At 42.1% G+C, this 15598-nt stretch overlaps 1 protein-coding gene across 1 annotated transcript; it reads right to left on the bottom strand.

The window, feature by feature from the left end:
- Nucleotides 1-588: 588 nt before the first annotated feature.
- Nucleotides 589-9340, bottom strand: FAM8A1 (family with sequence similarity 8 member A1). The gene is given in 6 exon segments (XM_039550187.1): nt 589-2238; nt 2552-2691; nt 2916-3039; nt 5250-5370; nt 8829-9067; nt 9069-9340. Coding segments are annotated over 6 exon segments (1023 nt in total). The 5' UTR covers nt 9323-9340; the 3' UTR covers nt 589-2093.
- Between the last annotated feature and the right edge of the window lie 6258 nt (nt 9341-15598).

Genomic DNA, 15598 nt, shown 5'->3' with positions numbered 1-15598 from the left:
TTTTTCTGCAGGGTAGGAGGATACCTTCCCTCATACTTGAATTGGTAGTAATGAAGTATTAGCCAACAGTTTCGCTTTTCTCTTCTTCCCCCATCCCCTTTTGAATCCTAGTTTTTAGGTCACTGCTACAGTAAAGAGAACAGAAGCTCTTGTTGTATTCACACTGCAATTGTGAATAAGCAAAATTCACCCTAGAAAGGACTTTTAAGTTTAGCTTTCATCAGGCTGATTGCCATGCCCATCAGTGCTTAAGTCTGAAAGAATGGAGCACAAGTCCTGTGAGGAGCAGCTGAGGGAATTGGGGGTGTTTAGCCGGGAAAAAAGGAGGCTCAGGGGTGACCTTATTCTCCACCACTACCTTCTGAAAGGAGGGTGTAGCTGGGTGGGGGTTGGTCTCTCACCCCCGGTAACAAGTGGCAGGACAAGGAAATGGCCTCAGGTTGGTCCCAGGAGGTTTAGACTGGACCTTAGGAAAAAAAATTTTAATGGAAAGGGCTGTCAAGCATTGGAAGAGGCTGCCAATGTAAGTATCACCACCCCTGGCAGTATTCAAAAAACATGATTGAGCAAAGACTCTAAAAACAGTGGTTTAGCCACAACAACTTTTTAAATATTTATTTTTGAAGTAAAGAAAAAGTAGTTATCTAAACAGTTAGTGACCTCATTCTGGAGACACAATGGATGGCAAAATGTCATTCTTCCACTATTAAGCATTGGATCTAGTCCTGAATCATCATTCCGAATGAAAACTGAAATGCATACACAGTACAGCTATACATGGAAGAACATGACTTGTCAAACAAAAATATTGCAGCATATGAACACATTACTGAGTAAGTTACTACACCTGGAGACAAGAGCAATAACCAAACTCTCAAACATTTCTACTGTCAACCAAGCCATTGTCCAAAACTGAAAGCAGGGCAAGAACTTCAGCTACTGCGTGCCATATTATGCCTAAGAGAGGAGCACACAAAAACTGGGATCAAAGAATTCCAAACTCTGACTCAAAGTTCAGTAAAACATTAATACTGCTTATATTCATTTCCTGGGATGCTAATAACAATAAATGAATCATCTAAGCTGTATAGTCATGCAAAATATTAGGTTTCTTTATTCAGTATTTAAGTTATTCTGAATATACAAACAATTAGCCAGAATGATAAAGTGAAAATAACCAGTATTTGTACTTCTGCAGATTTACACCCATAACACATTTCAGTTTATGTTTTCTGCATGCTCCTGAAACACATGCAGCTCTTCTGCTCTGCATTATATGCAAGAACTAGACAAGTGTTTTCACTCCAAAGAGAAGCAAAGAAGTTACCTTTCATTAGCATGGTCTGTACTGTTCATGGCTCCAGAATTATTTACACACACCAGATCACTAACACTGCAGTGTAACATACCCTTCCCAGAGGAAAAAGCAGCTATTATTTCACCTCTTCATTAGCTTGGACAAGTGAAGTAAGTGACAATGCTTGAGACAATCATGCAAAAAAGCTTTACACATCAATGTTGTGAGAAAATACTTAAAAGGTGAGGGAATATGATCTGTGAAGCAATAATAAAAGACACTGATAACCAGTGCTGATCTCTCTTCCTGCATACATGGCAATTTAATTAACATCATTTGCCTTGCTGTCTAATACTGCAGGTCTCTTCCCCCTTATCCTTTGACAGGCAACTGCCTGGAAAACTTCATTTTCTAGTTACCTGCCAACATCCAAAACTGTAGGAGCAGTATTTCTTTTAAGGTGGAGTATTTCTAGGGATCTGCTTTCCAAAGAGTGACAAATGAACAGCTCCTTCTTGCAGTTAAAACAGACAGTCTTGTCTCATCAGTCGGAGGCTAATACTCCTGGATTTAATACATGTTCCCTCTCCCAAACTTCTGTGGCATGTATGAAAACTCCAATACTTCAAAGGTAGTTGCTGGCATCATACATTTTCTTTAGCTTCTGAATCAGTTCCCATTTAATTAGGGCAAAAGATTCCAACAGACACCTCAATTTCAGTTCTGGGGTAGGTCTTTATTCACTGGGGTTTGGCGGGGGTGTTCAGAACCAGTCTGAAAATCTCTTTTTTTGGTATCATCTGACTCCGTTTCTTCTGACCACAATAGTTCCTGCTACAATATCATAGGCTGTTCTGTTATGCTGGAAAAACAGCAGTGTAATGAACGCAGGAAAAAATGATGCAATAGAAAAATTCTTGATCAAAGCTCGTACTGTGGACCTGAAATCAGAATAGAAGATTCAGTGCATTGTTTTCATTTTTCTGCTTATATTCGTAAACTTCCAAGTTTAGCACCCAAGTTTTGCACAGCACAAAAGTCAAGCTCTAGAGGAGATTTAACCACCTACCCTGAAAAATACTCCATGGGACTGAATAATTACCATTTTATTCTTAGATCACAGAATCTGACAATAGCTCTTGCAGTCTAATTATTGCAAAGGTCAACAACAAAGCAGTGGTGAACTTCCTTCCAAATCCCACACTTTCAGTACTGTTAACCTGAATGCAACGTGACTGAGCCAGGAGCACTTACGTTGTCATACTGACATTAGAAGACGGAATGACTAACACACGGCTGGGTGCAATAAGTACAGATGTTTCACATGTCACAACTCGCAGGCCAAGCAAGAATTTCCCTGGGGTTGCTCCACCTGCTCCCCAAATACAGATTATCTGTAAAAGAAAGGTTATTTCAATTCCACACACCACCATGTTGTTGACAGGTCTAGCAAACTTGGTTATCCTCAGAACTATGTGAATGTCATAAGCTTCAACATAATCCAAAATACTGTAAAGAGGATTTACTTTATTGGCCAATGGTAACATAATTTTTTAAAACCATTTCTTCAACAACTCACAACTGTTAATTATAAGAGTTAATGTTTATGAGTAGTTACCTCATAAAAGCAGACTAATAACCTGTAGATGAGAGCTACTATCATCATTTTCTGCAAATCTTCCATGGACGTATCTTCATCTATTTCTTCTACGATGTAATGCATGGCAAATTTAGAGATGTCCCTGTACAAAATAAAACTGAACTTTAAAACCATCCTTCTCCCAATACCAGTATGACCCCTTTAATACCAGAATTCACTCCCTCTGTTCTGGTATTACAAAAGAACAAAAGCTCCTTGCCCTCTCTGATACTAAGCAAGCCATTAAAATTCAGAACACTCAGTTTCATTCTGAGTTGCTGTCTAGTTTGTTTTGTCTTTTTAATTAAGAAAAGATCGTTCTTTATTACCACTTTTGCACAATGGTGTCCCTGGGTAGTGAACTGCAGAATTGTTCTGAAAATTCTCACAGTCCTTGGGAGGTAAACAGATTCTGCATGTAACCATCTAACTTGATATAAATGGAAGGCATCCAAGTCTCCAAGTATCTTTCTTACACAAACACTCAAGGAAAAAGAAAAGGGCACATTCTTCATGAATGCAAGGGAGAAGTTGCAAGTCTCCCTAAGGAATCAAGGGAGTTTTATATCCTCCTTTGCCTGATCAGGGTTCTCATCAGGGTTCCTCATTCTCATTCTTTACTGCTCACTATATTCTTCTGGAGGCACCTTGGTATGCAATAGGAAGATTTAAACATAAAGCAATTGAAACCTTATGGTTTTTAGCCTAACAGAGCTATGTGAAGCATCCATTTGGAGTTAATGGCATATTTTCATAAGATGAACCCCACAGATTTAACATTCTTATCTGATACGTGGAACGGATATACTTGCAACACATTAAGGCAAGAATTTTTCACTCATGCATCTAAATAAGGCTCACATGAAAACGTGCAGTCCCAATTCAAAACAGTTCATCTAATATTTGTACTACTTGCCCTCCTCTTTATTCAGACTTAAGGGCTGAAAAAAATCCAAAACAACCCAGGAGTTAAGAAAACGGTGTAGCACAACCTGGATTTCCCTTCAATACAGCTTTGGCCTGAAGTATCTTTCTTGAGCCTGTAAGGACATAGTTTTTTCATGACAACTCAGCTAACCACAAGCACACCATGTCTCGAGCAAAAGCCCCCAGAATGTTTCTCTGAAGTTCCCTGTAAGCAACTGACTGTCTCACAAAACTATTAATATTGAAAATGCTGTAAATTACTCTTTCACCACTCTACAGCAGCAATATAGTTGTTCCCTATCTTTCCAGTACTTCATTTTGTATCATTCTCCACCTACTAAGGCCAAAATAGAAACACAAGCTGTCACGTTACGGGTGGTCAGATTTGGCGACTAAACAGAAACAAACGTTTGGCATTTCAGTTGCTGCTTATCTGAACAAAACCCACCGATCACTGATCATTTACACTGGCATATTTATTGTTTTGGATTTGACCCTCTTCCACACCCCTTCCAAGCCACAGCTGAAGGTGACTGGAAGATGTTACCTGTACAGTATTGCTTTACAGTCAGGCAACGTTTGGATGGTTCTTGAGCAGAAAGCCTGAGTTCTGAAATGTGTTTGTACAGTAGTGGAATTATCAACTACACCAAGATCTCATCTCTTAATCAGACTGAAATATTTGATTACACCAACCCAAAGCAAGTAACTGAGTTAAGGAGTAAGATATCTACAGTTAAAGAAGCAGCTAAAAAAGGAAATCTTTGAGGTAAATTACTACATCTGTATACAAAACCGTGAAATGACGAATCTTTCAGTCTAGTGTACAGTTGATGCACACAATGCACTTTTTAAGAAACCAAATTTACACCCAGTAAAGCCTGCAGTGTGGCAGCATTCCTAGCAACCAGGCTGTATTTTCCAAGTACATACATATCTGATATGCTTGATCAGAATTTTTTTTTGGTGGAGGGTGGTTAGCATTGTTTAGGTCAGAAATCTAAAACACAGCACCACAGAAGATACTATGAAGAAAATTAACTTCATCCCAGCCAGAACTATTACATTTTTAAAAGCTGTTTAACAAGTTTATTTGTCAGTGTTTTTCTTTGAAAATTATAAAGGACTTTTTAATGTCCAAGTCTAATCTTTCTTCAGTAGAGAGTTTGTGAGCTATGGATCCATACAAATTCTGTGTTTCCATCAGCTGATCCAAAATCAGGATGTATTTACAAGGAAGTTAGCCTAGTGGTGCTTTTTCCTCAACTTCTGTCAGTTATTTAATGATACCATATGCATAAACACACCATAACTACAACCTGACACCTCAACAAGCATGAAACACTTAAAGCTGTATGTAACAAAGCTTTAAATTGTTCAACTTACTTTATTCCACTGAGGTGCATAATACTTAAAATGATGGTTGCCTTTATAAAGAACAGAATAAAAAAATCCACCATCTCTGCTATGAATCTGTGTGCCAGTGAAGGGATAAGGAACTCCCGACCTGCAACAGAAATAGTTCACATTACCCAGATTTTACTGCACTAACACAAAGTTAACACTAACATCTAAAGAACAACCCACATGAACCTCTCTGCAAGAACATAATCAAGAGCTTGATCTCGGCTCACATGTTCTTCAAGAAAACTTATAAAAATGTATGCATAAAATATAATCTGAATTGTTTAAGTTGAATTAGAAGAACCTTCTTTAAGAACTTTAACTCTTTCGGAACTGAGTCCCCTCATAATTAGGACCACAGGCAAAATCATGCCCTACTAAAGAACTGAAGTACATTGAAGATGCATCAGTTTTTGTGTTCTTTTGTTTAGAACAACCTCATAGAGACCAGATTTATGTAAATCTGAGAGGTCAGATTAAAATGAAAATTAGATCTACCAAAATTTTTCTATCCATCAGCACCAAGGCTTCCATGTATACCAAGTACCAGCTCTCAGAGTAAAACAGCCTATTTTGTCTCCACTCAGACACAAACAGGAATGGATGAAAATATCAGTCATACTTGACATAAACATTTTTACAGACTACTTATAATAAAACACAGCATACTGCTCTACCCCCAGGCAGAAAACATTAACACGTTTCTCCTATTTAACTGGTCAAGTGCAAATGGGCACAAAGTAAGGAGTCACAAGCTTTTGTTTCTCAGGTTATTTAAGCAGAGAAAACATTAAAGAGTTTCTTGGAAACTTTCCAAGAAACAGAGTTGCAAAATAATTTCATCTGGACCCAGCTACTCTACTTCCCAAAGGACGAACATGACTCTCACATGAAACCTGCAACGACTCAAGTCAAAACTTCACTGAGAAATGCCCTTCTGCTACCAGATGGAACCTGTGGGAAACAGTGACTGGGCTTGTTACTGTTTCTGAGAATACTTATCCCCACACACAGAAAGGACAGAAGAGGAAGGAAAATCATACCACACTCTAATCTCAAAAAACATAATTTCATCTAAATTTCATTTAGAATAAGCCTCCCCAGTTCAGCTGCTGAGACTGATGCTGCCAGCCATGGCCCTGTGAGCTGTGTGTGCCAAGCCAAAAGCCCACAGAACTTTTAAATGAGGTAAGGAGAATCAGGCAGGGATCAGGTAAGAGCCAGCACTTATTTAACATACCTGGGTTTATACAGCTTCATTTCATACCTGCTGCACTGATCGCTCTGCATCGATAGTATCAAGTACCATGACTTACATGTATAATACTAAAATGGATTCCATTGGCATTGTCAAAGCCTGTCCAAGCTGTCTGTTAAATTCTCATTAGAGATTCTTCAACTAAGGCAGGAGGGAACATAGCCAGTCTCCCAATCCTGGCTTGAATACACAGTGCCAGGTGAAAGCTTTCATTTGCTCTGTTAAAAGCAGCACATTTGTTAAAGTTGGTGGCAGAGACTGATTTATTCACCATTGAATAAATAAATTAAATGACTGCATAAAGAAGAAGCTCCATGGGGCTAGGAAATAAGTATTCAAATTATGTTCAACTCCATCACATTAAGAAATCTTGGCAACCCTTAGACTCTGGCAGATTTACATTGCAGTGATTCAAGATGTTCCTCACATCAGAAATCCACTCTTTTGCCAAGGGTTGCCACTGGTTCAGCAAGGACAGCCAAATGCAACATCCATCCAGCTCAACGTCCAGGATTTAGCATCCACATAGTGCTTAACAAGGGTTTGCACTGCTCAGCCACAGGGCAGATGAGGCTTGGATGCACCTTTTGCCCTGCTGTTCCTAACGGATGAGCAGTAGTCTCCTGCAGTAAGGCAGGGAGCAACCAGGAGAGGAAGTGTCTTAAATCATGGTGACTGTTCACAGAGCCTGCCACTGCCCAGGGTGCTGTTAGTATTGGTGCACTGGCACATACCTGCAGGCAGACTGAAGTGGCAGAGGCAGTTACAATCCCACTTTTTGACATCCCAGTTTAAAATCTGCAACATTAACATAAGCTGTCACTTATTTCAGCTTACGTAAGCACAGGGGCTGTACACTGCATTAGCACAGGGACAGATACATGACCTGCCCTGCCGAGCCTGCTGTGTGGGCAATAATCTACAGCAGGGAAGAAGGAGCCATAATCACTTTAGCTATTCCAGATATAGCCATCTGCAACCTGAAGCCAAAGCACCAGCACAACAGTCTTTGTTTATAACTGTATTGTATCACTGGATCACATACCTAGTCCCTTAAGAAGGCCAGGTGTGTTGCAATATTCAGAATAACCACGTTCATCAGCATGAAATGCTATTTATGCCCTAAATTACCTTTAACATATGGAATTAGCTCCTGAAAAAACAGATAAAAATCCAAGAATCATTTCAGCCTAGCCTTTGTCCAACCCTCCTTTTAATGACTGGCAATATCAGTTCATAAGCAAACTATAATAGAATCAGGGCATAATTACAGAAAATACTATTTTGTGTTCTAACCACGTTTAAGCAACATCTGCTCAAAAACATAAGAAAGAAGCAAGCTCAGAAGCTTGATTTCCTTCCCTTGAAAATAAGGAAAAAGGAACGAAAAACATCTTCCACACACATACTGCTACTAAGCTTATAAACAATGTCAGAGATCAGCAATGTCGTACTTTGTCCTGCAGAGAGAAACGAGATCTGGCTTTCTTCCAAAGTCCTTCAGCAGTGCTCTTCTCCACAATTTCCTACCACTGCTCACAGTGGTACGAACATTCAAGGAATGTGACCTAGGCGTTCCTCAACTTGTGAGGAATTGTTGCTGCTCCAAGTTTTCCCTCTGATGTGATCAGAGTGAGTTTGCTTTACTCCTGAACAAATATAAACAGAAGGCCTGCTGTGCACTGCCTTCAATATTTACAGCTGCAACAGACGTCTGTTTATCTCGGATCCTGCTGCCTAAGCTTGTTCAATGTCAGCATATTTTCACTTCTCTGCTTCGATTTCACTAAATGATTTTATTTGAGCACCAAAAGCCCACTGAACCCAGGCAAAGTTAGTTTAGATGTCATCATCCAAACGGGCTACTTACAAAGCTAGATGCATTACAAGCCTGTGATGACAAGAATAAGTTCCACTGGAAAAAAAAAAAAAAATCAACTCCTTCGTATCCATGAAAACATCTTTACGAGCACTGAAGCTGTAAACTGTATACGCGAGTCAAACCCCCCAGACCTGCTTATGGACCGAGTTCTGAATTTACAACCTCGGTATCAGGGCTGTCACCCTGTATCTCAAACTTGTTTATGGACCAAGTTCTGGACTTACGATCTCGGTATTAGGGCTGTCACCCTGTGTCACAAGGCACAGCCACATGCCCGGGGCCGCAGCCAACGGAAGCGCAGCGACTCCCAACGTCGCACACCCCCGGCTTCCCTCTCCAGATCCCGGTTCCCGAAGCTGCGTCTCTCATCAGGCTCCTCTTCCTCCCCAGGCCGAGCGGCCCAGCCCCGGCCCCCACTCACCCGCCGTCCGCCCCGTGTCCCTGGAGGCGCCGCTGCCGCTGGTGCCGGCGCCGCTGCCGGAGGCCGCCCTGGGCAGGGGGGACACCGCGCCCGCCGCTCCCGGCCAGGCTGGGGTGGCAGCGGCGGGGGCGCGGGGCCCCGTCCCGGCGGAGGCCGTGTGTGCCGGCTGCGGAGCGAAGAGGTAGAAGGGGCTGTAGTAGGCAGCGGCGGCGGGCGGGAGCGGCTGCGCGGCGGCGGCGGGCGGCGGCAGCGGCGAGGAGGGCGGGTGGGCAGCCCTGCCAGCCCAGGTACCCGCAGTACGAGTCCCACAGCCACTGGTGTACGCGCCGCGCGTACTCCGCCGCGCTCAGTGGCTTCGCCCCGCCGCCCTCTGGAGGGGAGCATGGCGGTGGCGAGGACGCGGCGTTGGCACTGGCTCCCTCCTCTCCGGCGGCGCTCCCACCCGCCGCCCTCGCCCCAGCGCCGGCCCGGCCGCGCTCCGCCACCTCCTCCATCCTGGCGGGCACTGAGCGTTCACCGCGCGTGCGCCGGAGACGCGCTTTGCCTCTCCCACTTATCGCGGAGGAGCGGGGGGGAAAGCCTGACGGGGAGAGCGCCGCGCCCGGGGAGAAACAGGCTTCCCTCCCCGCCCTCGCCAAGAGATGGTATCGCCGAGGGCTGAGGCAGAGTCGGCTGCCCCTGACGTGCGAACGCAGCGGGTTCTAGAGCTCCGAATGGTGTGAAAGTTCTGCGGTTTTATTTTCTTGTCTAAATGTTGTGGGGTAGTTTTCCCCTTTTATCTCCCCCTTTTCATATTTTCCCCTATCACATATCGTGTTCTTCCTCTTGAAAAAAAAAAAAACCGAACAAAACAAAACAAAAGAATCATTTAGGTTGGAAATGACCTCTTTAATCCAACCTATGACTGAACATCACCTTGTCAACTAGACCAGGGCACTGAGTGGCACGTCCAGGCTTTCATTAAACACCTCCGTGGACGGTGATTCCACCACCTCCGTGGGCAGCCCATTCCAATGTCTAATTGCCCATTCTGTGAAGAAATTCTTCCTAATCCTTCCAACCTGAAACTCTCCAGAGAAGAGGCCCACCCGGCTGCAACCTCCTTTCAGGTAGCTACCGAGAGCGATAAGGTCATTACTGAGCCTCCTCCACGCTAAACCCTCAGCTCCCTCAGCTGCTCACCATAGGACTTGCTCTCCTCAAATGCTGAACAAAGAACCAGCAGCAAGTTTAAACACAGTTCTTCAAACTGATTTGTAATCTTTAAGGATTCTGTGTTCTACTAAGCATCTCAACCAGACTGAGAGTTCTGACAGACGTGTTAACACAGCTCCATACTGAATGAACAAATAATGCATACTGTGAACCCAGAGTGTCTCCCATGTTGAAGACAGCAAACGTCACAGCTCAACAAAACCAGAAGTTTCTCCCTCTCCCTGTTAAACTATTTTCCCATTTAACCTCAACCAATTTCATAAAATCATAGAATCATAGAATGGCCGGGTTTGGAATGGACCTTAAAGATCATCTAGTTCCAAGCGCCCTGCCATGGGCAGGGACAGCTTCCACTAGAACAGGTGGCGCTAAACCCCACCCAACCTGGCCTTGAACACTTCCAGGGGTGGGGCATCCACAGCTTCTCTGGCCAACCTGTTCAGTGCCTCACCACTCTCACAGTAAAGAATTTTTCCCATGTATCTAACTGCAATTTCCACTCTTTAAGTCCCAGAAGTTTGTATGGAGTGAGTCTAGAATGCAAGCAAGCTGAGGTGGATTGCCAAAGTGATTATCAAATAATGACCCATACAATATTATGCAGTTATGTAAGGTGCTGGCACTCACTATGTAGCTATGGTTTTAATTACACTGGCATGTTTCGTAACACAGACCTTGGTGAAATCAATATGGGTAAATGCTTAGGGAAACACAGCAAGTTTCAGCATGATTAGGAAGGAAGAAAGGAAGATAGACAAGTGTATAGATGAAAACATGGTTTTAAACCATCTATTAACTCCTAATAGAAAAACTATCTTGGAAAACTGACAGTAAATGTAATACAACAAGGCTTCTTTCCCTATAATATTTCACTTCTTCCTTCATGAGTTACAGTCTATTTAATTTTTTTTTTTAATTCGATTTTTACCACAAACCCTTCAGGACCAAGGAGTGTCTAGCCCCCCCTTTTTTTTTTATAATTCTTTTTTTGGTCTCTCTGGCCACAGGTTTTGAAAGCTAGATCAGATCTTAAGATACAATTACAAGATCTCAGAGACTTCATATAATGTTGCTGGTCACATGTAAATTTTAGGCTGACCAGCAGCAGCATTACCCAGGCGTAACCATAGTGAGTTAGAACTCACTATGAGATTATTATGGATATTCAAGGTGAAACGGAACCACTGATAGCAGAGAGCAATGGACTAAAAATGTAATGATGTAACATTTCCTCAGGCCCAAATTTTTCAGTTATTAGTTTTTCAATCCTCTGGTTTTAAAAAAATAACCCACAATTGACCCACAGATTCTGTGAGCATTCAGATTTTTCTGTTCTGGGATGCATATGACAGAGATGTTGTGACAACAGGGCTTGCCAGTAGTGACAAACTCACAGTCTGGGCTTTTGATGACAAAGGGTCTTGTTTCATTGCTGTGTCAGATTGTCACACAGGGCAGTATTTACAGTTTTCTGCAGCACCAATTTCTTGCTCCTTTGCTTTCTCTGGTGGGTGGAGTCAGAAAGGGAGAGACTCTTGGGCAGCTCATTGTACCAGCTGATGAAAATAAGTCCTTTAATGCCTTGGCAGTAAAATATCCTCTTCCCTAGAAATGAGATTTAGGCAAGAGGAAATGTTTTGAACTACATCAAAAGAAGAAGGTAAGCACCTAAAAGCTGGGATCATAACAGTTAAGGTTTAAGGGGAATCTGGAATCCCACCTTAAGCTCTTTAAGTGTAGGTAATGCTGAAAAACCTCATCAGTCACTCTTGAGAGGGGAATCCTTCATAGCCAATAGGAAGTAACAGAACACTGGTGCACTGTAAATGTGGCTGCTGTACAGAGCTACAGACATGTATCTTTGCTCATTTTTGATATGCCTTCTAGCATCTTGTTTCAAGGGTTTTAAGCCACTTTTAAAACCGAGGAATCACTGAGGTGTTGAAGTTCAGTTCTTTGCTTGTGGGATAACAGATCACATATCCTGCATCATGCTCAAATATTCTAATAATAGGAGCTCTTCTAAAGAGTCCTTGGATGAGAGTTGTTGGCCATTAATCAACAAGGTCTTGTAATTCCAAAGTGGTTAATTATTGTTGGGCCCAACAGCTACAGTTCATGTTATTTAGACATTTGTATCAAGTATTTATGTTCATGTACAGAGTGAAATTAAATGCAAATGATGGTTAAAGAGATTCTTCATCACTGAAACTATTACAGAGTCACTGAAGAGTGAGAACCTTCCCGCTTGGGGCAAGCAGCCAGATACAGAACATGAAACTTGAGCAAAAAACCATATGTATGCATTTACATAACGACAATGTAAAACATTACACATTTAGTGTGTGGAAAATGGTACAACTGTCTCCCAAATTAAATCAATTTAGCCTTTCACTCTGAAACTGATCTGTCACATCCATCTAAGGAATTTGAAGGAGAGATTGGTTCTAAAACCTTACACAGTCGACTGAGGCAACTTCTTTCTAATAGATGCAACTTCAAGCGTAATACAGAGAAAACAGAATCCTGGTGGTCACAGTTGATAAAAAGGTCATAGCAAATCAGCTGGAGAAAAAAACAAAAAACTTTTCCACTTTTATCTTAGGGTACACAAGTTTTTAGTGTGGCTGCCTGTTTATTCGTACTGTCTGGTTTAGGAGTTGTGCATAAACACCTTTATTTGCCTTTTACCTTGGCCTTGTTTGAAGGAAGATTAACAACAAAACAGCTTTACTCAGGAACGTGGCACTGGGAAGCCTTACCAGTTACCTAACTCCCTATCACATTCCCTTCTCTTCCCAGGGAGGAAATATGATGGTGCCTCTGCTGAAGCAGCAGTGCAATTAGGGCTTTGGAGACTTAGAGTCTTTGGTGGTCAGTGGTGATCGGGTAGGGGCCTCAGCATGCAGCAAGACCTAGGGAAGAAAGGTTACGCCAAGGAAATTACCAGTGAGTTTTGGGTGGTGGAGTAGGGAATATTCTCTGTTCTTCTACAAAACTTTTGGCACACACAAAGATTTTTCAGCATCATTTCAACCATCAAGACAGAGCAGGTTCTTGTTTTCTGGTAGTCAGAACATTCCTTGGGGAGCATTATTTATGATTTTATCTAGGAACAGGGGGATTATATCGTAAGTCAGGGGCCTGTTTATAGGCATCTTCTGAGGGCAGCAGCTACTTCTGGGCAATATTTTCACAGCATTTGGGCCCAGATCACCTCCAGAATGAAAACTGAATCTGCTTTCTGTGTACTTGATAACTGCTGTGCTTGCTAGAATATCGTATAATTGACTGAACCTTACCTCCATTTGTCTGGAAGCAGCTGCTTCCACATTTTAGAAGCAGCCCAGTTGAACAGCACATCAGGAGAGTGCACTAAGGGCGCAGACTGAATTGACCCCCGGAAGCATTCCAAATGGACAAATGCTTAATCTCTTGGAAAGATATGTGAGGCACAGGGTGATGAACACATAGTGCAGTAATATTGAAGGAACTCATGCAGATCCAGATATGTTGAGGATTCAGGAAAGAGTAAGAACAAGAATGATTTGTCTGGAAAATAACTATGGCACTGGGAAGCCTTAGCAAGTTCCCAATTCCCTAGCACATGGAAAAGATTTCTAGTTTTCAAACACAGATTTGAAATTACTTACTCCTTTACCTTCAATGGCTCTATTAAATATTACTTTTAAGTTCAATCAGGTATTTTTTTAAATGGAGATATGCTTAGCAGTGTTTAAAAAAAAAAAGAAAGAAAACCAACCCAAAAGATCAATTTAATAATTGGTAACAAGTAGTTATTTTTGATTCTTCCTTGTTCATCCCACTCAAACCTTTACCTTTTACCAAGATGATAATTTTAAGATCAAAGTAATATTAAGTGTTTTTACAGTAACTTTTAGAGGGCAGAATTCCCCAGCTGTTTGGCAAACAGCATCCACGTCCTTTGTAAACGCTGCAGTCCTGCAATTTATCATTAAGAGCTTGCGAAGGCCTGGCCTCGGCTGTTTCCTGCCATCTGGTGGGTACTTGGAGTCACTACCTCGATGTGTCTAATCTTCAATGGGTTCTTAGTGACCAATATTCTAAACAACTAAGCAAGTGTCACAGAACACAGAAGGGCTGAGGTTGGCAGGGACCTCTGCAGTCCACCTGGCCCCCTGCCCAAGCAGGGCCACCTAGAGCCGGTTGCGCAGGACCAGGCCCATGGGACTTCTGAATATCTCCAAGGATGGAGACTCCACTGCCTCTCCGAGCAACCTGTGTCAGTGCTGGTCACTTGCACATGAAAACAGCGCTTCCTGACGTACAAGGGAACCTCCTGTGTTGCAGTGTGTGCCCACTGTCTCTGGTGCTGTCACTGCATACCACTGCAGAGAGCCTGTCTCCCTCCTCTTTGCACCCTATTCTATTTAAGAAAGTATGGCATCCATTGAAGATTTTCACAGGAAAAAAAGCTCTTTACATTTAGACAAATTAAAAGCTCGCCTTCTCTTTTATGTGTATTTTACTGGCTGATTGACAGCATCTGTACTAGTGAATATTTGACCCATGCAGGTTTATAGAAATGAATTGGCTAATTACACCATACACATTTTTTCCACATCAATATATGAACCAAATTCACTGTCTTCTGTTTTGACAGTGGCACTGATTTTAGGGCATGACCACAGTATTAGTGTAGCATAATGCAGAAATCAAGGGATATATCTCGTGTGACAGCATGCAGTAAAAAAAAGATCAATGGGACCTTAGAGGGATGCTCAGCATTTAGTAGTTCATTCCTTGCTGGAATCAACCATCAAACACAGATCAGTCTTGCTGCTGAAAACTTGGTGGATGCAACTGCTCATGGTTGAGATGATTCATCAAATCATCATTCTGCAGTTTGTGGACTATTTCTATCTTAAGATAAACTTGATTTTTCAAAAAATGAGGTTTTAACCTTTAATTGTACACAAATTCATGTAAAGCAGAAGAAGAACTTTGTTTATTTAGCACTCCTTTGTAATTTTGCATTTAATGACAGGTTGCAGGGAAAGAACAGTCCAACCTACCAGAAATGTATAACAAGTATTTTTTATGATGACAAAACTGAACTGACAAAAGGTAGTTATAGATTTTTTGTAGTTGTTGTTATGTGGCTGACTAAGAGTACTGGATAAAACCTATTTTGGAAGTCTCTCTCCTGCTTTTCTGGTGTCCAGCAATGCATTGACTTGTCATCCTTTTCTTCAGTTGAAGCAATTGCCTTGGGTCTGTCCATACAAGGCTTTCTTCCTTTGCCTTTAAACTTCTGCCCTCTGACAAAGGTCTGAGGTGTGCTCAGACTGCCAGGCATGAGCTGTTACTGCACAAGACCTTTTTCTGCTAAGAAACCAGTCAAAGCAATGTACTTGGGTCTTGCTTGTTGCAGGACCATGAATGCTAGGGTGAAGGTCTAGCCACAAAGGAGTTTGCCATCCAATGTTTAAAAGAAGAATCAGATCAGCCTTTGTATTTGATGGGGGAGTTAAATCCCTCAAAAGAACTGTAAGAATTTGCCTGTGTACTGA

Source organism: Corvus cornix, chromosome 2, assembly GCF_000738735.6.
Source record: "Corvus cornix cornix isolate S_Up_H32 chromosome 2, ASM73873v5, whole genome shotgun sequence".
NCBI classification, from domain to species: domain Eukaryota; kingdom Metazoa; phylum Chordata; class Aves; order Passeriformes; family Corvidae; genus Corvus; species Corvus cornix.
Note: the sequence above shows the minus strand (reverse complement) of the source record. Positions and strands in the feature narration are given on the sequence as shown.